Raw genomic sequence first — 24,401 nt, forward strand, 5'->3', positions numbered from 1 at the left:
AAATAATGTGTATTACCTGATACAAAATATTTGCACTATGCTGCTGCACAAAACTCTTCCAATAGGCTACTTGAGAAAAGCCGTGGCCGCGCGCCTAAATCTGACAATATTGTTTTCTTGGTTGTGATTTAAAAATAAACATTCTGACATAAAACACTCAGTCAGCTACACTGTTTACTTCTGAATATTATATTTTGGGTTCAAACACGCGCCGCTGCACACCACACATAGCCTACTTAACAGTGTTAAATTTGAAAAATACTGTTCGATAGAACTGCTTTGTTACCACAGTTATCTGCGTGCTTCCTGCGATGAAGTTCCACATTTGCGGCTATCCAACACGAAAATGCAGCAAAGCCTTTCACAATATTGTTTTCTTCAGATAACTCCAAATTTCTCCCACACACTGGACTTGATTTTTGATGACTATTGTCGACAACTTTACAATCTCCACTAGCTATTCTTTTCTTCAACTCCTCAGCATCCATCTCGACGACTGCAGTGCAAGCAGATCGCGCGCGCGGTTATGAGGAATTTTTAAATCCTGGGAAGGCGTGGCGCGTGGGCACAAATAAACGGATGTGGATTTTAAATTATTTTACTTGAAACTTGAAATACAGGCATATTTTTATAGATGTGTTTCTAAAAATATGCATATATTTTTTACGTTTGAATGTGATTGTTTTAAACCCGTGTTTCCCCCGTGTCCGACCTGACCCGCACCCGTATCCGACACAGTTGGATATTTTTCACCCGTTTGAGCAAAATTTGCGGGTTACCCGTCGGCTACCCGAACCCGTGCAGGACTCTATTTTAAAGTATAAGTAGCGGTCAGAACTCTGGTGTAGTTTGGACGGAGCGGGCGGTCGTCTGACTGACAATAGCCCACTCCCGACATGTTTTGACAGCGCATTCGCACTTCATTCTAACCACCTGTAGCCTACACCTAGATCCTGTTTGGTACTGAAACCATTGTCAGTCAACAACATTCTTTTTTTTTTTTTGCAAGGATGTTTGAAATAGTTTGGCAGAAAATAGCCTTCTTCATTTGTCAGTAGGGCAATATGGTTTTTATTTATGTTGCTTGAGTGATTTGTTATTTATTTGTTATTTATGTTTCATTATTTTTTTCTGTGACTTTTTTTCTCTGCTGACAGTAGGCTACAATGTTAAAATAGCCTAATATTTATATTGACACGAACACAATATTTGTATAGCATTTATAATTGTTATAGGCTACTTAATCTCTCTCTTTCCGTTAGAGACATTTTAATGTGAGATTCTGGAAGTGAGATCTAAATTTTGCGGACCGTCAGGTCGGAATATAAAGCAGGTGAATACAGAGTGTATTTTAAGCAGTTTAATTTGTGTAGCTACGTGTAGCTGGCCCGCCACCTACTGGCTAAAAAAAATATTGGCCCGCGGCCATAGTTATTTGCCGACCCCTGCTCTAAGCTTTTAAATGACACTTGATTTGGATTTTATATTTGCGAATCAGATAGACACTCCATCTGAAAGGGTTAAACATAGAAAGTGAAATAAAATCTATAAATAATGGTTAAATAATCTGCAAAGAGTGATTTCTAGCTGAAGATTTTTACTTTTTTTTTTTACTATAAAAATTGTATGGCTGTAAAACGATGAATCGCATCCAAAATAAAAGTTTGTGTTCACATAATATGTGTGTGTACTGTGCATAATTATTTTGTATGTATATAAATACACACACACATGTATGTATACATTTAAGAAATATTTGCTTAAATATACTGTATATATATATATACTGTATATATATATATATATATATATATATATATATATATATATATATATATATATATATATATCATTTGTATTATATATATATATATAAATATTATATATATAAATAACACATTTTTATTAAATATATACATGCATGTGTGTGTATTTATATATATAATAAAATAATTATGCACAGTACACACACATATTATGTGAACACAAACTTTTATTTTGGATGCGATTCATCGTTTCACAGCCCTAAAATTTTTATAGTAAAAAAATATAAACTACCAATCAAATGTTTGGAATATTTAAAGATTTAAAAAATGTCTTTAAAGAAGTTTCTCATGGTCACATTGATAATAATCATAAATGTTTCTTGAGCATCAAATCCTCATATTAGAGTGATTTGTGAAGGATCATGTGACACTGAAGACTGGAGTAATGATGCTGAACATTCAGCTTTGATCACAGGAATACATTACACTTTACTATATATTCACATAGAAAATAGATATGTTAAATTGTAATATTATTTCACTGTTTCTACTGTATTTTTTCAGCCTTGGTGAGCAGAAGAAATTTTCAAAATTTTCTAAACAAGTCCAAACTTTTGACTGGGTCAAAAGGATTCTGGGATTTACTCTTCCAGGCCTGGAAATTTCCATATAATTTTTTTTTCCATAACACAGTTATTCTCTGACACGCGTGTAGATCTTAATTCTCCTGCCAGGCTATTGTTGAAAATAATCACTTGTTCTTAAGTGACTTGCCTGGTTAAATAAAGGTTAAATAAATGAAATAAAAATAAAATCTGCACCTGGTCCTCGACGGTGATCTCCGTGCCCAGCGTATTGTCCGTGTTCCACTTCTCCGTGAAGGTCAGCCCGTACTCGGCCCATTTATACTTGGTCTCCAGGTTCCCACTGACCTTGTTTGAGTCCATGTTAGACGTGCCACATGTTTTAAACTCCTAATGAGGGAAAAAACAGACAGTATTGCATTATACAACAAGCCTGCATGACCTAAATGATAAGGTCAGGTAAGGTCATTATATTTAGATTTTGCTTTAAAATTACAATCATGGATGAATTGTGCACAGGAAGACCAGAAAATGTGAATTAAGAACATAAATAGAGTTAATTCTGACTTTTTGCTTGAGCACATACCACTCCGTTAGCAGACTTGGTTTTGACATCAAGCTTCACCATTCCAAAACCTTTTCCGTTCGAAAAGACACAAGAAAATATGATGCAATAATATATCTGTTTAGAATAAATAAATAAATGATAGCCGAGGAAGTAAAGAGCGTTACCGTATCCCTTGTTGAAGACGTCCTTTGCAGCCTTTCCAAGGTCTGCGTATGCTGGAGGAACAGCCATTTTATCTGAAAACATGATGAAAAACAATGATTTGTGTGATATTAGAGGTGTTTCGTTTCTCACACCGTGTCATAATACAGGCGACGCGACACGCGATAAAAGGTTCTTCTCCATGTTAATCAGAGTGTTTGTCCTAACTAGGGTTGCAAAGGGGTGGAAAATTTCCGGTAAATTTCCATGGGAAGTTAAGCTGGGGAATTTTGGAAATATTCATTACCATGGCAACCGCTTGCGCGTCCACTCTGAAAGTAACTGTACACATAAGAGACGGATAGATACATTATTTAAGGTTATTTCTATTCGTTAGAATATTGATATATGAACTTGTTGTCAAGTAAGCCCCGTTGCGACATTTTCTTCCACGGTAACGATATATACCGTCGTACCGCCCAGCCCTACTTATATGGTAAATAATGTTATGCAAGCTTATTTAGCATCTAACTTATCAGCTTGCTATCTACTAGAATTAATACATTTGTATGTGATATTTGCAATTTAAACATTTAATAAATATATTTCCCCATAATATCAACAAAACTTACTTCACTTTGTTTAGTCCACAGGCTCAAATGTGTGGCTTCAATAGTCTTTGGGCTTCTGTACATGTGATGGAGGCGTGCACAGTGCCAGTAGGGGGTGTGGTCTCAGTAGTGCTAGTGCACAGTGCCAGTAGGGGGTGTGGTCTCAGTAGTGCACAGTGCCAGTAGGGGGTGTGGTCTCAGTAGCCATGCAGTGTGCTATGTGCATGTGATTGAGGAATGGCATGGATATTCAAGTGTATTTGAATGGCATCTGTTTGTTTTAGTCAAGATTATGCTAAAATATACTTTCCTCAACTATATTTAAGTTCCCTATGAAGAGCCAACCCTCAACTGAAAATTCCCAGTTTATTCCCGTTTATTCCCATAAATTCTTGTTAATTCCCTTAAATTCCCATTAATTCCCATGGAAAGTTTCCATCTTTGAAAATTCCCAGAATATTGCAACCCTAGTCCTAACCAGCCGCGACAATTCTGTTTTAGAAACGGTTTCTATTTTTCTCTAGTGCCATCAAGATTACTCTCTGGTGCCTTGAGTCTCCGCCCACACGGTGTTCTGATTGGCTGACTCCGCCCACAAGCTGTTCTGATTGGCTGTGGGTTTTTGATTGATTTTAACGCATCGTGTCATGTGTGGACAGACAAATTATTTGTTGCTGGAAGCTTATCGCTTCGCGTCTGGTTAGGACACGGTGTCATGCTGAGTGTTAGTGATGTGATGAAACGTCTAGCACAAGTTTTAAAGTGCCTTTATTATGCTATTTAAAGGTTCCTAATGTTGTTTTGGAGTCTCCTGCGACATGTTTGCATACATTCAAGGTCAAAAACACTTTACATATCTCATAATAATCATTGCAGCATCAGCTCTTAACTCACAGTGTCCGAAACGCTTCGTCTGCAGATTCAGCCTCTCTAAACCCCGCCTCTCTGAACGCTGCTCTGCTCTGATACCCCTTTTCCACCAAGGCAGAGCTGGTGCTGGTTCGGAGCCAGAGCCTAGTTTCAAATCGGTTCTTTGTTTTTCCACCGCCAAAGCACCAGCTCCGAACCAGTAAAACTGGTTCTTAAGTAGCACCAAATCATTGCAGGGTCTAAACGGAGCCAAGAAAGAACCGCTTGCGTCAGAGGCTGGGGGCGGGGTTACCGTGACCAACAAGACGAATAGAAACTTGTGACCGCCATTTTTAAATAGCAGCTAGTCGAGCTAATAGCGGCTTGATTATAATATCCGTCTATGTAACTTACGGCGAGCTGCACGAACGCGTTGGATTCCGATGTATTTTTGCAAACCCATGAGCATCCATAGTATTGCAACGTCCGTTATTGTTGATGGCTTGTTCGAGATGCATCGGAGCGGCGAGGACCGATCGGAGCTGCGGGAGTGTTTGGAGAGCATACGACTCCTTGTGCTTTTAGATCGCTATCGCAGTGCTTTGATGTCATGTGGCGATCGATCTGCGAGAAGCCGATGCATCTCGAACAAGCCTGGCGTGTTTGTGTTTGGCGCTACCGCACTAGCGGTTGCTGGGCAACATGAGACGTATACAGTGACGTAAGATCTGGCTCTGTTGTGGCTCTCTAGCCGGTGGAAAGGCAAACCGGTTCTTAGTAAGCTCGTCAGTCGAACCAACTCTGAACCAGCTCTGGCTCTGGCTCTGAACCAGCACCCGGTTCTTGTTGGTGGAAAAGGGGTATGATTGGTCAGACGGCTCAGTCTGCTGTGATTGGTCGGAATCGAAGTGCTCATTATATTATCTGAATCTCAGCTCTTGATCACAGTGATACGAACAGTGACGATGGCGTGGGTTTTACCGTGTCAATCTCAAAAAACAGCGTCTTCTCCACATGAACAACACGAACCAAACTCTTCCAGTCTCAGATACACTAGAGTGTTTGAGGGCGGAGCTAAGAGATGCTGTTCAGCCAATCAAGACCAGAGGCTGGCATTATGCAAATTAGTTACAAACCTATGTAGATTCAGCAGGAAGTGAGACTGAATTACTGACGACTCATTTCAGTTCAGAATCAATTTATCTTTGAAACTTTGCAGACCTTTTACATTCACAAACGGCTCTATTACACACTGCATGAAAGGTTACGTCCTGGTTAAGGCCTGATATAGGAGCACGTGTGTGTCGTCCTGCAACATCTGTTCTCCAGACATCAACGATTCCTCAAATCATGTGTTGTTGAGGAACTGAATTGGAAGTGAAACAGCTAAAAAAAACTCGTTGGATCATGTGGTGAGAGTTTCATTATGAATCCTCTGAGATCAGGTGTGGTCAGAGTAAACACACACACCTTCCAGGATCAGGACAGAACGAACAAACCCTGCAGGAATATGCTGTACTCACAAAGAATCCCACAATGCACTGCGTCCAACAGTCCCTTCCATTTCCAGAATGTCATTCAGTTTACTGAATTATTCTATCAATCATCATAGCATTAAATTTAGACATTTCTACACAAAACTGAATTCAAATACAGACAATTAAACAATTTGATAAAATTACAGCACCATATTATAAAAACATACAAGTGTCTGGAGTTCATTAACTCAGTCAGACCGAATTCAAGAAAATATCAATAATTATCATCAATGAATTTTGATGCTCCATTATAAATTATAAAACAGAAATATTTTAATTAGGTTTTATTAGGTAAAACAGCACTAGCGGACAATAATCAAACTAGACAAAATGTCTGCTGTCAGTAATTTTCTTGATAATTATATTATATTTTAAATACAAATAGCAAAAATTAATAAAAAAAATATTTTAAATAGACCGTCTGACTTTGACCCTATATTCTATATTTATTATTCTAAAAGTATTATTATTGTCCATATATGCCCATGTTTATTTGTTACAAAAGAAATGCAGGTAAAAGTCATTTCCGATAGAAATTATTTATTTAAATAAGCTATAGAAGAAAAAAATCATTAAAATATTAAGAGGTTAACTTAATAGCAAAGTTCAATTTTATAGAGATAAACATATACGCACTAAGTCGGTCTGGCTCGAATCAGCATATAAATTAAAAACAAAATCCGCCGGTCATCCGTCACTCTCTGACCGGACCGGACCGAGCCTGGCCTGGAGGAGCGCAGAGTTTCGGTCCGAACCTTCCTGATCAATCGTGATGTTCGTTTTAAAGCCCAGCCAGCCTCACATGAACCTCAAACACAGAGACAGGAGAGTTTTAAAGGTTTAAACTGCACTAACCAGAGAATGCAGGTCGAACCTGTGCAGCAGAACCGGGCCGCGGCTCACCGGCGACAGATGAAGGAGACTCGAGTAACGCTAATGCTAATGCTAACACAACAGCAGCATCAGGACCTCTGAGACATGCCGCGAATAATGCCTGACCTAAATTACAGCTTCAGCTGCATAGATATATAAACATAGAATCTCCGTTAGTGTTTAATATAATTTTATATATGTATTTTAAATGTATTAATGTACTTATTTATATCATTAAAACCGTAAAATAACGGCACATCTTCTGCCAACAGTCATTTTCTGACAATATAACAACAACTGGACACTTTTCTGAATTTGTAAATTTTATTAATGATGGCAGACAAACAAATCTAGACCATCCCGAATCTCACTTGTATCCACCAGAACACAATATTCCGCTTTTTCAGCCTTAACAAAAGTCCATAAGAGGCTGAATGACATTTTCAAGCACTTCACAGTGAAATAATCTACAGATGAACAGCCGATACTCCTGTTAAGCAGCGCACGGAGTGTTTAAACCATTTTAAAATTAAGTATATTAAATATATGGCGAGTCATAAGATGAAAACAGCAAACGATGTACCTCATCCCCAATATTTTCAGTAATTTGCTTAATTTTTTAATGCTTTTGATTTAGTGTTACATGCTGCAAAGAAGGGAAATGTAAAGAGACGTTTTAAACAGATAACATCATAATACCACTATTGAATCATAATTCTTTATCTCAACAAAACACACACGAGGTCACTCAATCCTCTGTGCTCAAAGAGATCTATAAATACACCAAATTAAAATCCTAATGACCTAACACAGAAAACCTAATCAAAACTAGCCCTGATTACGATGAAACACGGTTCACTTCGTTAAGACATGAGATAAGAAGAGCTCAGGGAGATTCTTCTGCTTTACCATCAGTCACATACTCGTTTGTAAACGTTCAAAAAGTAACAAATAGTACCCTCATAAACAGTAAATCTGAAAATAAATCAGAGCATCAATGACAAAAAACGTTTGTATAAAGACTAAGACACGTACCATTGGCAACTGGAATGATGCTGTTAGAAAACTTCCTAAGTTTGGCAAGATTTACTTTTCAAAACACTCTTAAAAATGGGGAAAATGTACAGTAACAACGACAAAACTGAGGGTGAATCTCACAAAACCTGTCAGGAACATGTCCAGGTCATACTTTACTTTTAATATAATACAGATTACATTTGTAAAATACCAGTAACACTTTACAATAAGGTTCATTAGTTGATGTATTAACTAACAATGAGCAATACATTTATTGCAGTATTTATTAATCTTTGTTCATGTTACAGTAGTTAATAAAAATACAGCTGTTGATTGTTTGTTCATGTTAGTTCACAGTGCATTAACTAATGTTAAAACCTTTGATTTTAATAATGTATTAGTAAATGTTGAAATTAATATTAACTAAGATTATTAAATGCTGGAGAAGTATTGTTCAGTCTTAGTTCATATTAACGAATTAACTTTATTGTAAAGTGTTACCTTGCAATGTTTGCTGTCTTGATTTTAATTCGTGTTGTTTAAAATAAAAAGTACTTTTTAAAAACCTCATTAGAATATCCATTGAAAAGTACAAAATAATAATAAATAATAGCAAAACAATGTCATAATGCAAAAATAAGCAATACAAATTACACAATATTATATAAACAATTTTTCATGAAAATGAAATATACAAACTTTTTTGCATAAAGAATATATATATATATTCTTTATGCAAAAAAGTGTGTATATAATATATATATATATACTTATACTTTTTATTTATATAACACATACTGTGTGTGTGTGTGTGTGTGTGTGTTATAATATATATGTTTTTTGTGAAATATGACCTTGCCATATTTTGTGAGATTCCCTCAAATACAGGAGTCAACTTTAAGTCTTAAACACAGCATTTTCATTTTGTCATTCTACACAGATACTAATACTGCAAAAATAAAATCCGCACTATGAAAATAGCAAAAATAAATGGCAATAAGACCTATGCAACAATCATAGTAGAATTAAAACCATACGGTTTCACATGACGATCTTTACAGAGCGTTAAGATGTTCAATATTGCTTCAAAGGTTGATCATGTCAGTTCCTTTAAATGTTGAAATGTCTTTGGGAGAAATGAGGAATTTACATTATCAAGCGTCTACTATTATGAAACTAGGGGAAATGAATACTGCCGATTGATGCAAACCATTTTAAGAGGCCTGAACGTTTCCCTGTCAGCGGGAAAAGCAAGACTTCTAGAGTTCCAGTTAGTAGTTTTAGTGTCTGACATAAAATGAAAGAATGAACCGATTTCTAATAATGGAGAAATGAGCCGTTATCCACAGTAATGGCCACAGAAATCCCTTTAAAGCCCGACATCTATTGGGGAAAACGCGGTGTTGTCGATGTGCCGTTTAATGGGGTCGGGTTTGGCCTCCTCTACATCATGGCACCGCAGGAATCACAGTACAGATGTGTGTGTCGTCAGCGTATGAGGCGTTTGAGGAGCGTGGGTCGGGTGAAGGGCCAGCAGTATTCGTTCGGCACGGGTCCGTTGACGTTGCACTCGAAGAAGGAGAACATGGGGAACCAGATGCGCGCGCGGCGGCTCTGCTGGTACGCGCGCGTGTTGGCCAGCGTGTGGTAGTACAGGAAGAGTCTGGTGGTGATGTAGAACGCGATGAAGACGTCGATGGAGTAATGCTCGTGAGCCGCCAGGATGAAGAAGATGCCGAACAGGTTCAGGACCCACGACAGCGTGTGGATGAAGTTCCAGCTGCGCGGCGTATCTGTGGAGAGAGAGGGAGAGAGAGAGAGAGAGAGCATAGACTGTAAAAAAAGATGGACGCCGCCCCTTCACTCTCTTCCATTGGTGAAAAGTGAAAGTCCTAATATAGAGCTGACATCTTGCGCAGATTTGGGACCTGATTCTGCGCATTAGTGAACATGAAGTTGCGATATCAAGGTCCCGCCCTCACTCACACACACACACACACGTGAAGTGGAGTCGCGATATCAAGGTCCCGCCCTCACTCACACACACACACACACGTGAAGTGGAGTCGCGATATCAAGGTCCCGCCCTCACTCACACACACACACACACACACGAAGTGGAGTCGCGATATCAAGGTCCCGCCCTCACTCACACACACACACACACACACACACACACACGAAGTGGAGTCGCGATATCAAGGTCCCGCCCTCACTCACACACACACACACACACACACACACACACACACACACACGTGAAGTGGAGTTGCGATATCAAGGTCCCGCCCTCACTCACTCACACACACACACACACACACATGTGAAGTGGAGTCGTGATATCAAGGTCCCGCCCTCACTCACACACACACACACACACACACACACACACACACACACACGTGAAGTGGAGTTGCGATATCAAGGTCCCGCCCTCACTCACTCACACACACACACATGTGAAGTGGAGTCGTGATATCAAGGTCCCGCCCTCACTCACACACACACACACACACACACACACACACACACACACACACACACGTGAAGTGGAGTTGCGATATCAAGGTCCCGCCCTCACTCACACACACACACACACACACACACACACACACACGTGAAGTGGAGTTGCGATATCAAGGTCCCGCCCTCACTCACACACACACACACACACACACACACACACACACACACACACACACACACACACACACACACACACACACACACACACACACACACACACACACACGTGAAGTGGAGTTGCGATATCAAGGTCCTGCCCTCACTCACTCACACACACACACATGTGAAGTGGAGTCGTGATATCAAGGTCCCGCCCTCACTCACTCACACACACACACACACACACATGTGAAGTGGAGTCGTGATATCAAGGTCCCGCCCTCACTCACACACACACACACACACACACACATGTGAAGTGGAGTTGCGATATCAAGGTCCCGCCCTCACTCACTCACACACACACACACACACACATGTGAAGTGGAGTCGTGATATCAAGGTCCCGCCCTCACTCACACACACACACACACACACACACACACACACACACACACACACGTGAAGTGGAGTTGCGATATCAAGGTCCCGCCCTCACTCACACACACACACACACACACACACACACACACACACACACACACACACACACACACACACACACACACACACACACACACACACACGTGAAGTGGAGTTGCGATATCAAGGTCCTGCCCTCACTCACTCACACACACACACATGTGAAGTGGAGTCGTGATATCAAGGTCCCGCCCTCACTCACTCACACACACACACACACACACATGTGAAGTGGAGTCGTGATATCAAGGTCCCGCCCTCACTCACTCACACACACACACACACACACATGTGAAGTGGAGTTGCGATATCAAGGTCCCGCCCTCACTCACTCACACACACACACACACACACATGTGAAGTGGAGTTGCGATATCAAGGTCCCGCCCTCACTCACTCACACACACACACACACACACATGTGAAGTGGAGTCGTGATATCAAGGTCCCGCCCTCACTCACACACACACACACACACACACACACACACACACACACACACACACACACACACGTGAAGTGGAGTTGCGATATCAAGGTCCCGCCCTCACTCACTCACACACACACACATGTGAAGTGGAGTCGTGATATCAAGGTCCCGCCCTCACTCACACACACACACACACACACACACACACACACACACACACACACACACACACACACACACACACGTGAAGTGGAGTTGCGATATCAAGGTCCCGCCCTCACTCACACACACACACACACACACACACACACACACACACACACACACACACACACACACACACACACACACACACACACACACACACACACGTGAAGTGGAGTCGTGATATCAAGGTCCCGCCCTCACTCACTCACACACACATGTGAAGTGGAGTCGTGATATCAAGGTCCCGCCCTCACTCACACACACACACACACACACACACACACACACGTGAAGTGGAGTTGCGATATCAAGGTCCCGCCCTCACTCACACACACTCACTCACACACACACACACACACACACACACACACACACACACACACACACACACACACACACACACACACACACGTGAAGTGGAGTTGCGATATCAAGGTCCCGCCCTCACTCACTCACACACACACACATGTGAAGTGGAGTTGCGATATCAAGGTCCCGCCCTCACTCACTCACACACACACACACATGTGAAGTGGAGTCGTGATATCAAGGTCCCGCCCTCACTCACACACACACACGTGAAGTGGAGTCGTGATATCAAGGTCCCGCCCTCACTCACACACACACACACACACACACACGTGAAGTGGAGTCGTGATATCAAGGTCCCGCCCTCACTCACACACACACACACACGTGAAGTGGAGTCGTGATATCAAGGTCCCGCCCTCACTCACACACACACACACACACACACGTGAAGTGGAGTCGTGATATCAAGGTCCCACCCTCACTCTCACACACACACACACACACACACACACACACACACACGTGAAGTGGAGTCGTGATATCAAGGTCCCGCCCTCACTCACACACACACACACACACACACACACACACACACACACACACACACACACACACACACACACACACACACACACACACGTGAAGTGGAGTCGTGATATCAAGGTCCCGCCCTCACTCACACACACTCACACACACACACACACACACACGTGAAGTGGAGTCGCGAGTCGTAAGTGTTTCCCTTAGGCCGATCACTGACAGCAGTTTCTCCCTGAAGTCGGAGGGCAAGCGCTAATCCATTACTCCGCACGAAAGCGTCCGCTTCGAGGATATTGACAGGCAAGTGTGTCAGAAAGTAGATGAAATAAGTAATGATGGAGCGCATGTTCAGCTGTTTGCTGATAGCTTTGCGATAAGCTTTTCTTTGACTGTTAGCATTTTTAAGACTTGTCTTTTTGGGCTCGGCTTTTTCTAACATTACACTCTGACACACTGTATTTCTGGGCTCTTGTTCGATGACGCCGCTGTGTTTATCAGTCCTGGGGGAAACACTGGTTCTACTCAGATTACTGACATGTTAAAGTTTAGACCCCGGATATAATACGACCACATTTTTTCAGATGCATTTCCAAGACAAAAACATCGTCTTATGTTCAGAACAATACGGTAATTCCTTATTTATGAATTATTTAGATTTTTAGAATGCAACATTTTAAGAAAACTTTTCCATCAGCCGATTAAAATGTGCAACTTATTGTTCTTTGTAGTTCTTTTACACTTTAATCTGTATGAAACATTTGTTATACATTTTTGTGAATTGTTCTATTGTATTTATATATGTATGTATAAAGCGCTTAAGGTGACTTGATTTGTATTTAAATGTTCAGAGGTCTTTTTGTTATATGAAAATAGTTGTTAAACCTGTTAGGAGGACAAGCAAGTCAGTCCTCTGTGATAAAAGCTTCAGCAATTATTGTGATATGAAAATTGAATGCCGTCACATGCCTCCTCCACAGAAAACAAACAGGAATCAAAGGGTGTGTGTGTGTGTGTGTGAGTGAGAGTGAGTGAGTGTATGTGTGTGTTTGTGCATGTGTCTGTGTGTGTGCGCGTGTGAGAGAGAAAGAGCGAGAGAGAGATGAGAGATGAGAGTGTGTGTGTGTGTGTGAGAGAGAGAGAGAGAGAGAGAGAGAGAGAGAGAGAGAGAGAGAGAGAGATAGAGATGAGTGTGTGGGTGTGTATGTGGGTGTGTGTGTGTGTGTGCACACTTACATTCAGTGAGAAAGAAGTTGAGCATGGTGATAACGACGGTGTGTCCGCTGAACATGTAATCTCCACACGTCTGGACTCCAGTGAGAGTCATTCCAAACCCACTCCATATGGCCACCGCACGCTGAAGCTTCGCCCACATGTCCCCGTATATCTGACACACAAACACACACACACACACACACACACACACACACACACACACACACACAGAGAGCGAGACAAATAAATACATATGGAAAGAACCATACCAATACAGAGATTTGGGAAAATGTCTTCATTTTCAATAGCGTTTGCAGGGAACGTTATTGGTGTGATAGTCTAATAAGCATAAGAACAGAATTACAGCAAATATTATATTTTTATCTATACTTTTTGGTATTCAATGAACAATACATTTAAATCAACATTTCTTCTTTGGTTCATTCACTCAAAAATAAATAAATAAATAAATTACACTTTATTTTAAGGTGCCCTTGTTAGTGTAATTATACATGTACTTATTATAGGGTTAGGCTTTGGTTGAGGGTTAGTTGCATGTAATTATGCATAATTTACTGTTATTACTATGGTAAGTATATATGTAACAAGGACACTAAAATTAAGTGTTTCAGACAATCAGAAAATTGTATTTTAACATTATGGCAATTGTTGTTGTTTTGGTTTTAAGCTGTTTAATGCTTATTTTTGATGACATTAGAATAAAAATTATAATAACTGAGGAAAAAAATGTGTTGTGTCAGTATAATATAAAATAATATTTTATATATATATATATATATATATATATATATTTTTTTTTTTTTTTTTAATTAATTAAATTATATATAACTTTGAGTCTTAAACACAGTATTGCTTACCATTTTTTATTCTATATACAGTAGAAAGCAATACTGCCAAAATAAAATCTGCAGTATAAAATTGTATATTTGCAGTATTGCAAAAATGTGCAACTTGCAACATTTGCAGTTTTCAAAGTATTTTTTTTCTCTAAACATGCACCAATGCTAAGTTTTCCATATATTGTAATCAACTGGTAATGCTCACTTCAATGAGCTCAAAGTTTCTGCCTTAAATGAATACATTGTTAGCGAACTGCATGATCTGTAAATGTGCATCGCAGAAATACTGCAGATCATCTATCACTCGTAATGCAGACACAAGCCTCTTCTGTAAAGCTGCTTTGAAACGATATGTAATTGTGAAAAGTGCTATACAAATAATTGTGAACTGAATTAAGCATTTAGGTGTTGAATGAACCACATACGTTTAATCAACATTTCTCACATCTTGGGTGGAGCTTGTCACAATTTACATTTATGCATTTGGTAGGTGCTTCTATCCAAAGTGATTTACGCTGCATTCAAGAAACACATCTAATCATGCACACGATCACTGGGAGATGAACCCATGACCTCTGCGCTAATGAAAAGCTTGATGAAATCATAAAGTGTTTGTACCTTCCCAGTGCACTGCAGGTGTTGACCAGGCACAGACAGAGACGTCACAAACATAGTGACGCACCGCAGCATGAAGACCGTCCCCATCAGACTACACAACCGCCTCAACAGGATCGACCTGAAACACACACACACACACACACACACACACACACACACACGTGCAAGTGCGTCAGGGATAACAGAGGATTCTCAGGGTCGTCGGGTGACGAGACACTGTCATGATTCAAGAGAAACGAGCTCATGTCTCTCAGAACACAATGTTTATTGTGTACAATTCCTTGGTGCATATTATTCTACAGGAGAAATTGTAACGAAATATAACGACTTTTCCGACTCTAAAATAACTTTATTTGGACCCAAAACTATGGAAGCTTGTTTCCGCCACAGAATAAAACACTTTAAAAGATAATTGCGACTTTTTATCTCACAATTGCGAGTTTACATCTCGCAATTCTGACTTTATTTCTCAGAATTGCGAGATATAAAGTCAGAATTGCGTGAAATAAAGTCGCAATTATATTATAAAGTCAATTGCGTGAAATAAAGTCGCGATTGCATCTTATAAAGTCAGAATTCAGATTTTCTTGCAATTGCGACTTTATATCACGCAATTGACTTTATAATATAATTGCGAGTTTATATCGCAATTCTGACATCTTTTCTCACAATTGTGAGATATAAAGTCCAATTCTAAGGGGAAAAAAGACAGACTTTTTTTATTTTTTTTTACCTCAGAATAGTTTATCTCACAATTCTGACTTTATAACACGCAATTGTGACTTTATATCATGCAATTCTGACTTTATATCTCCCAATTGCGTATTATAAAGTCAGAATTGCGAGATATAAACATGCAATTGTGAGATTAAAAAGTCGCAATAACCTTTTTTATTTTTCACTCTGTTGCGGAAAGAAGCTTCCATACAAAACCCCACATACTTGAAATTAATATTATTTTATGATGCCTGACAATTGTCTAAGACGTGGACAATCATACAGCGTACACTAGTGATGGTTTAGAATTTTCTAAACTTCGAATCAAATGAACCAATTCCTTCGCAAAATGATTCACTGATTCACGTAAAATTATTCTGAAGCGCTTGAAACGCCACATGCTGGTCAGAACAGAGTAAATGCACTGAAAACATGCCGAAAAACACCTTTATTGAAAGTGTAATATATTAAATGCAATCACCAAATCATTTAATACCATTAACTATGAAGTCTCTTTATAATGCAAGTTATTTTATTATATTTATTTTATTATATTATTGTTTAGGTTAATCAGCCACAACTCTTCTTATTATTATACAAATGCGTCATTTAAATATCCACACGTGTATAAAACTTAAAAACCATATAGACACTGGTTCATTGGTTCACTTTATAACAAAACGAAGCCTCGTTTACTGAAATCACGTGACTTTGGCAGAATCACGGGTTCAAAACAAATGATTCGCTAAGGTTTTGAAAACGCCCATGACTAGCGTACACACACGTGCATTTTAACCTGGATTACAAGAAAGTATTTATGCTAAAATGATATGCAACATGTGGATTACCTGTCGCGCGTGTGTGCACACATGTGTGTTACCTGTGTTTATGAAGCAGCAGAACTAGCAGCCACATCGAGCACAGGATCACGCCACAGGCCTCAGCCATCGCAAAAGCCCAGGGGATTCTGGGTACACTGTAGGGAGAAGAGAACCAGGCGAGAGGTCAAAAAGAGAAAACACAAATCCTCTTCCAAACAAAAGCTATTTTGTGTTTTCATGCCCATCTTCAGCTGAGTCCTCTAACCATCATGATGGTGAACATTATCATCAACAGGAAACCACAGACCTCAAAGTCTAACGGGTGCAACTCAAAATAAGAGCGGTTACCGGTTACGTTTATTTTTGCTGCCACAAACCCTCAATCATCATCATGTTAGAGGGCATTAGAGCAGCACAACTCAACAACTGAGATCTGTCATCTTGATATTGCCTAGTCTCAACCAGGGTTTGAGATTAACACTCGCCAACATGCCAAATGCGAGTAAAAATTAACTTTGGCGGGTAACGCTGTGAAATCACCAGCCAATTTGGCGTGTTAAAGGAGAACTCCGGTCAATTTTAACATTGAGCTCATTTTTTGTACATTTGGAGTGCTGTCAATACAGAGAACAACGACAAAAATCGGTGTTGCCTACACCGAGTTATTCTATTTTTAAAATTTGCACCCTGTTGACTTCAATGGGGCAAGTACTAAACCTGCTTTTAGTCTCTTAACATCCTTGATGTGTCATTACAAGTGCACAGCTAATGTGAGTGATTCCTTCTGAGTGAACACTGACTGGATCTGACTGCAGTAGATGTGAAAGATATGTAAAAAATTGATGTTATTTAAGCCAGCGCAAATACCTGTTTACATCCTGTTTTTCGGTTGAAGTCCAAAGTAGTCGATTGCCGAGTTCACGCGCATAGGTTTCGTTACCAATGATCACGCGTGTGAACTCGGCAATCGACTACTTTGGACTTCAACCGAAAAACAGGATGTAAACAGGTATTTGCGCTGGCTTAAATAACATCAATTTTTTACATATCTTTCACATCTACTGCAGTCAGATCCAGTCAGTGTTCACTCAGAAGGAATCACTCACATTTTCTGTGCACTTGTAATGACACATCAAGGATGTAAAGAGCCTAAAAGCAGGTTTAGTACTTGCCCCATTGAAGTCAACAGGGTGCAAATATTAAAAATAGAATAACTCGGTGTAGGCAACACCTATTTTTGTCGTTGTTCTCTGTATTGACAGCACTCCAAATGTACAAAAAAATGAGCTCAATGTTAAAATTGACCGGAGTTCTCCTTTAACATGTTTACTCACTTTGCTGTGTTCGTGTAAGCCATGCACGGATTTAACGCAAATACTCAACTCGTGAGTCATCATGATGTATTAAATACAGTGTATTGCGTAGAATCTGTGCATTTCTGGCTAACTTGAACACACACGTCACTACGCAACACATAACGGCGCGCTTGTTCACTGGTATTGAAGCAATAGAGAAGATTAAAAAGCATTTGGTTAACAGGAAAGACATTGCTACTTTCCAACATCCTACATGTTCTTTGTACTGGATTGATCTGTCCATCTAAAACATTTTTGGTAAAAAAAAAAAAAAAAGGGATGAGAATGAATGAGGAAAGGAGGAGATTGCTGGATGACAGGATTTTTTTTTAATTAGAAATTAATGTATGAAATGATGTGATGTGGTTAATCTGGTTAATTTCTTCCGCCTTTTTCTTTGGCTAGTAGAAGTTCTGAATGGCCGGTAACTAAAAAATGTAGTAGTCAAACCCTGGTCTGAACATTTCTGTATTTGCCCTGAGTTAGCGTGACCCTCTGGTGCTCCTCATGTGGGAGTCACACTCGCTCTCTTCCCGGTCAAAAGTGACCGAAGAGCATCAGAGGGTTAAAAAGGTGATTTAGATGAACACGGTTCTCTGATGACAGTTAATGGTCATTCACGTCGTGCCTTACGACGACCCTTAGCCGTTTTAAATGCACGGCTTTTTGGGGGGTTATTGCTTTAATGACATGATGCAGGTATGTTAATTTACATTTGTATGATTTAATTAGCTTTTTGTCAACTCACAAACTACTAAAATATAGTTAAAGCAGCTTCTAAAGCAGAATTTTCCCAGAAGCATCGTCAGCCTCGGTTGATCATAGAGAACAGTAAAGCCAATTTTGGGAAACGCAGCTCTGAAATGTATACATGTTACAAATATACATATATATATATATATATATACAAATAAAAAATACGTCCATCTGATGCACATTGTTGCACAGAAAAAAAGTAGAAAATGCTAGCTTAAATCAATAATAATAATGTGATTGGCTGGCTTTATATAACTTTTTTTACAAAAAATCTATCACGGTTTCCCAAAAAAATAAAGCAGTTTTCAACGTTGATAATAATGTTTCTTGAGTATCAAATCCTCATATTACAGTGATTTCTGAAGGATCATGTGACACTGAAGACTGGAGTAATGATGCTGAACATTCAGCTTTGATCACAGGAATACATTACACTTTACTATATATTCACATAGAAAACCATTATTTTAAATAGTAATAATATTTCACAATATCACAGTTTTTACTGTATGTTTGATCAAATAAATGCAGCCTTGGTGAGCAGTAGAGACCGACCCCTTATCGACCCCAGACTTTTGCACATTAGCGATGGTCCTGTGTTAAACATGTGCTTGTCACCATAGACACAATTATATTAAATTACTAATAACTAATTAAAACTATGGCATTAATCCCACAGGCGTCACATCAGCACACACTCACCTGTCCAGGAAGATGTCGGGCAGTGGCGGGTACATTCTCATGTCCGGCACTCGCTCGTGGACGATCACCATGACGAACGACGTGAAGCCGAAGACGAAGACCACGTAGACGGAGCTGAGGATGGTTTTCCAGTACTCCGGGTCCAGTCTCCGCGGCTGCTGCTTGTATTTGCCGTTGTTGTACTGGTGATACTGGTCGCCGTTCAACGCGTCCAGAACGGCATCGCAATCCCGCACAGATTCACCGTTACACAACCAGTCCACTCCACCTGAACAACACCGAATACACAAACTATACCCGTTTCAGACTTTACTTGGCAGATTTTAAATAGGTATATAGTAAACACGATGTTTAAATATCAGAAACACACCTATTTTTATGCTAATTTTGGTTTAATTTTTAGGCATGCTGTCTAACGCTAACAAATCAGACCTCAGAAACCATCGCAAATTCCCCATTAACCAATCAGAGAAAAAGAGGAATATATTTTTTAAAGTCAGGGCGATCATCATTTTCATGATCGATCGTCTCTGTGTCGAACAAGTACTCGATCACTCTTGCCCATCCCTGTTTCTGACGTCACAAACTACCTCGTAACCAATCAGGTCGACATGTGATCGTCAACTAGTGGATCTCTGAGCTGAGTGAGTGAGTGGAGGCGGAGCTCATTTGCATATTCATAGAACCACACATACTAAATGAGGCAAGGGTGTCGAGTTACATTTTAAGGCAAGAGAATTTTCTTCCCAAGGAAAAAAACGCTTAAATATGTCATTTTTAATGAGTTTAAGGGATAAAACGGTTGACTACAGGGGGACTTTTTAATTACTGTGCTTACAGCTGCACGATATATCGAAATATCGCAAATGTATCTATCACAATATGCATATCGCATCGGCTTGCAATAACTGCGGTCATGAACAAAAAGACAAAGAGAAAATCACTCACTACTCTCGGCTGAATAACTTTTGTAGCTTTAATAAGAATCAGTGTATATTTAATTAATACAGTGAAAACTAAGCAGTGTTTTATTTTTACATTTGATTATTCAGTTTCTGTTGTTAAATAACCCTAATGTAGGATAACTGAACCCAATGATGTTAAAATAACGCTTTTATTAAACAGAAGTTGTAGGGATGTTTTCTCGTCATAAAAAGAATGTGAAACACGTGTAGGTTATATAATTTTAAAGGTATTTTAAAGATAATTTAAGTTTATTTTTAAACACTTTAAGCATTATCGTATCGCATATCGCAATGTTCTTCAATATCGTGCAGCCCTTGTGCTGTACTTTAGCTGTGTGTGTAGTAAAACCCTTGTAAACGCCTCACCGTTACTCTGCCTGAACAACATCAGAACTACAAAACACACACAAATAGCTCAAATCTAGATCACAATCCGAAGCAGCACCTGCACTGTTCTGAGGCGAGTGTCCGTCGTACGACAGGCCGAGCTCCTCCAACACGTCGGCGTTCTGCTTCTGAAGCTTCCTGAGAGAAACCATCAGCCGCTTGATGTCTCCCAGCACCTTGAGCTCCAGCGGAGGAGAGCGCAGGTCGTACTCGCTCAGGCTCATCAGGCTGGTCCCGTCCAGCCGGTGTTTGTTGCACAGCAGGTCCACGTAATCGCAGAAACCCTCCTCACGCAGCCAGCGGCCCACGTGCTTCGGCGTCCAGTGCCGGACGCTGACCTGCCCACCGTTACTGGCCATCTCTCGCTCGCGCATCCTCACCGACACTGGACAGAACACAGAAACAACCGTTTTTAAAGACATGTCAGCAACAAGGTGAATAATGAAAGCCAATAACAATGACCCAAGTCCAATTTTTTTTTAAATTGAGATTTATCTGAAAGCTGAATAAATAAGCTTTCCATAGACGTCTGGTTTGTTACTATAGGCAGAGATACAACTATTGAAAATCTGGAATCTTAGGGTGCAAAAAAAATCAAAACATTGAGAAAATCCTCTTTAAAGTTCTACATTTATGTTGGCGATTGTGCTGCATTCACTCACAGACATAAATGTTTTATATATTTACAGTAGGAAAAGTACAAAATATCTTCATGGAACATGATCTTTACTTAATATCCTAATAATTTTTGGCATAAAAGAAAAATTGATAATTTTGACCCATACAATGTAGTGTTGGCTATTGCCACAGATATACCCGTGCGACTCGAGACTGGTGACGTGATCCAGGGTCACATTTGAAGGCAGTGGGACAATGAACTATTTTTCATCTTTGCTTCACCTGCTTCTTTGTGAAGTTGCACATCACATCCAGACGTAAACTAGCACATACAGTGAGGAAAATAAGTATTTGAACACCCTGCTATTTTGCAAGTTCTCCCACTTAGAAATCATGGAGGGGTCTGAAATTGTCATCGTAGGTGCATGTCCACTGTGAGAGACATAATAAAAAAATTTAAAAAAAAAATCCAGAAATCACAATGTATGATTTTTTAACTATTTATTTGTGTGATACAGCTGCAAATAAGTATTTGAACACCTGAGAAAATCAATGTTAATATTTGGTACAGTAACCTTTGTTTGCAATTACAGAGGTCAAACGTTTCCTGTAGTTTTTCACCAGGTTTGCACACACTGCAGGAGGGATTTTGGCCCACTCCTCCACACAGATCTTCTCTAGATCAGTCAGGTTTCTGGGCTGTCGCTGAGAAACACAGAGTTTGAGCTCCCTCCAAAGATTCTCTATTGGGTTTAGGTCTGGAGACTGGCTAGGCCACGCCAGAACCTTGATATGCTTCTTACAGAGCCACTCCTTGGTTATCCTGGCTGTGTGCTTCGGGTCATTGTCATGTTGGAAGACCCAGCCTCGACCCATCTTCAATGCTCTAACTGAGGGAAGGAGGTTGTTCCCCAAAATCTCGCAATACATGGCCCCGGTCATCCTCTCCTTAATACAGTGCAGTCGCCCTGTCCCATGTGCAGAAAAAAACACCCCCAAAGCATGATGCTACCACCCCCATGCTTCACAGTAGGGATGGTGTTCTTGGGATGGTACTCATCATTCTTCTTCCTCCAAACACGTTTAGTGGAATTATGACCAAAAAGTTCTATTTTGGTCTCATCTGACCACATGACTTTCTCCCATGATCATCCAAATGGTCATTGGCAAACTTAAGACGGGCCTTGACATGTGCTGGTTTAAGCAGGGGAACCTTCCTTGCCATGCATGATTTCAAACCATGACGTCTTAGTGTGTTACCAACAGTAACCTTGGAAACGGTGGTCCCAGCTCTTTTCAGGTCATTGACCAGCTCCTCCCGTGTAGTTCTGGGCTGATTTCTCACCTTTATTAGGATCATTGAGACCCCACGAGGTGAGATCTTGCATGGAGCCCCAGTCCGAGGGAGATTGACAGTCATGTTTAGCTTCTTCCATTTTCTAATGATTGCTCCAACAGTGGACCTTTTTCACCAAGCTGCTTGGCAATTTCCCCGTAGCCCTTTCCAGCCTTGTGGAGGTGTACAATTTTGTCTCTAGTGTCTTTGGACAGCTCTTTGGTCTTGGCCATGTTAGTAGTTGGATTCTTACTGATTGTATGGGGTGGACAGATGTCTTTATGCAGCTAACGACCTCAAACAGGTGCATCTAATTTAGGATAATAAATGGAGTGGAGGTGGACATTTTAAAGGCAGACTAACAGGTCTTTGAGGGTCAGAATTCTAGCTGATAGACAGGTGTTCAAATACTTATTTGCAGCTGTATCATACAAATAAACAGTTAAAAAATCATATATTGTGATTTCTGTTTTTTTTTTTTTTTAGATTATGTCTCTCACAGTGGACATGCACCTACGATGGCAATTTCAGACCCCTCCATGATTTCCAAGTGGGAGAACTTGCAAAATAGCAGGGTGTTCAAATACTTATTTTCCTCACTGTATGTAGACGTGCTAAAGACGTAAACTAGCACATATGTAGACGTGCTAAAGACGTAAACTAGCACATATGTAGATGTGCTAAAGAGGTAAACCAGCACATATGTAGACGTGCTAAAGACGTAAACTAGCACATATGTAGACGTGCTAAAGACGTAAACCAGCACATATGTAGACGTGCTAAAGACGTAAACCAGCACATATGTAGACGTGCTAAAGACGTAAACCAGCACATATGTAGACGTGCTAAAGACCTAAACCAGCACATATGTAGACGTGCTAAAGACGTAAACCAGCACATATGTAGACGTGCTAAAGACGTAAACCAGCACATATGTAGACGTGCTAAAGACGTAAACCAGCACATATGTAGACGTGCTAAAGACGTAAACCAGCACATATGTAGACGTGCTAAAGACGTAAACCAGCACATATGTAGACGTGCTAAAGACGTAAACCAGCACATATGTAGACGTGCTAAAGACGTAAACCAGCACATATGTAGACGTGCTAAAGACGTAAACCAGCACATATGTAGACGTGCTAAAGACGTAAACCAGCACATATGTAGACGTGCTAAAGACGTAAACCAGCACATATGTAGACGTGCTAAAGACGTAAACCAGCACATATGTAGACGTGCTAAAGACGTAAACCAGCACATATGTAGACGTGCTAAAGACGTAAACCAGCACATATGTAGACGTGCTAAAGACGTAAACCAGCACATATGTAGACGTGCTAAAGACGTAAACCAGCACATATGTAGACGTGCTAAAGACGTAAACCAGCACATATGTAGACGTGCTAAAGACGTAAACCAGCACATATGTAGACGTGCTAAAGACGTAAACCAGCACATATGTAGACGTGCTAAAGACGTAAACCAGCACATATGTAGACGTGCTAAA

At 40.1% G+C, this 24,401-nt stretch overlaps 1 protein-coding gene across 1 annotated transcript in view; it reads right to left on the reverse strand.

Annotated features, from left to right (window-relative positions):
• Nucleotides 1-24,401, reverse strand: part of LOC308706822 (sterile alpha motif domain containing 8) — a 33,347-nt gene that overhangs the window by 5,525 nt on the left and 3,421 nt on the right. Inside the window, exons 2-11 of the mRNA XM_081392687.1 lie at nucleotides 20,996-21,322; nucleotides 19,586-19,853; nucleotides 16,832-16,927; nucleotides 15,235-15,352; nucleotides 13,778-13,928; nucleotides 9,441-9,740; nucleotides 6,913-7,056; nucleotides 3,083-3,154; nucleotides 2,937-2,986; nucleotides 2,588-2,740 (exon numbers count right to left, since the gene is read on the reverse strand). Of these exons, the coding sequence (XP_081248813.1) occupies nucleotides 2,588-2,740; nucleotides 2,937-2,986; nucleotides 3,083-3,154; nucleotides 6,913-7,056; nucleotides 9,441-9,740; nucleotides 13,778-13,928; nucleotides 15,235-15,352; nucleotides 16,832-16,927; nucleotides 19,586-19,853; nucleotides 20,996-21,311 (1,668 nt within the window). The 5' untranslated portion in view covers nucleotides 21,312-21,322. The remainder of the gene's footprint in view (nucleotides 1-2,587; nucleotides 2,741-2,936; nucleotides 2,987-3,082; nucleotides 3,155-6,912; nucleotides 7,057-9,440; nucleotides 9,741-13,777; nucleotides 13,929-15,234; nucleotides 15,353-16,831; nucleotides 16,928-19,585; nucleotides 19,854-20,995; nucleotides 21,323-24,401) is intronic.

The sequence above is a fragment of the Scardinius erythrophthalmus genome (assembly GCF_964197995.2).
Source record: "Scardinius erythrophthalmus genome assembly, chromosome: 18".
NCBI lineage: Eukaryota > Metazoa > Chordata > Actinopteri > Cypriniformes > Leuciscidae > Scardinius > Scardinius erythrophthalmus.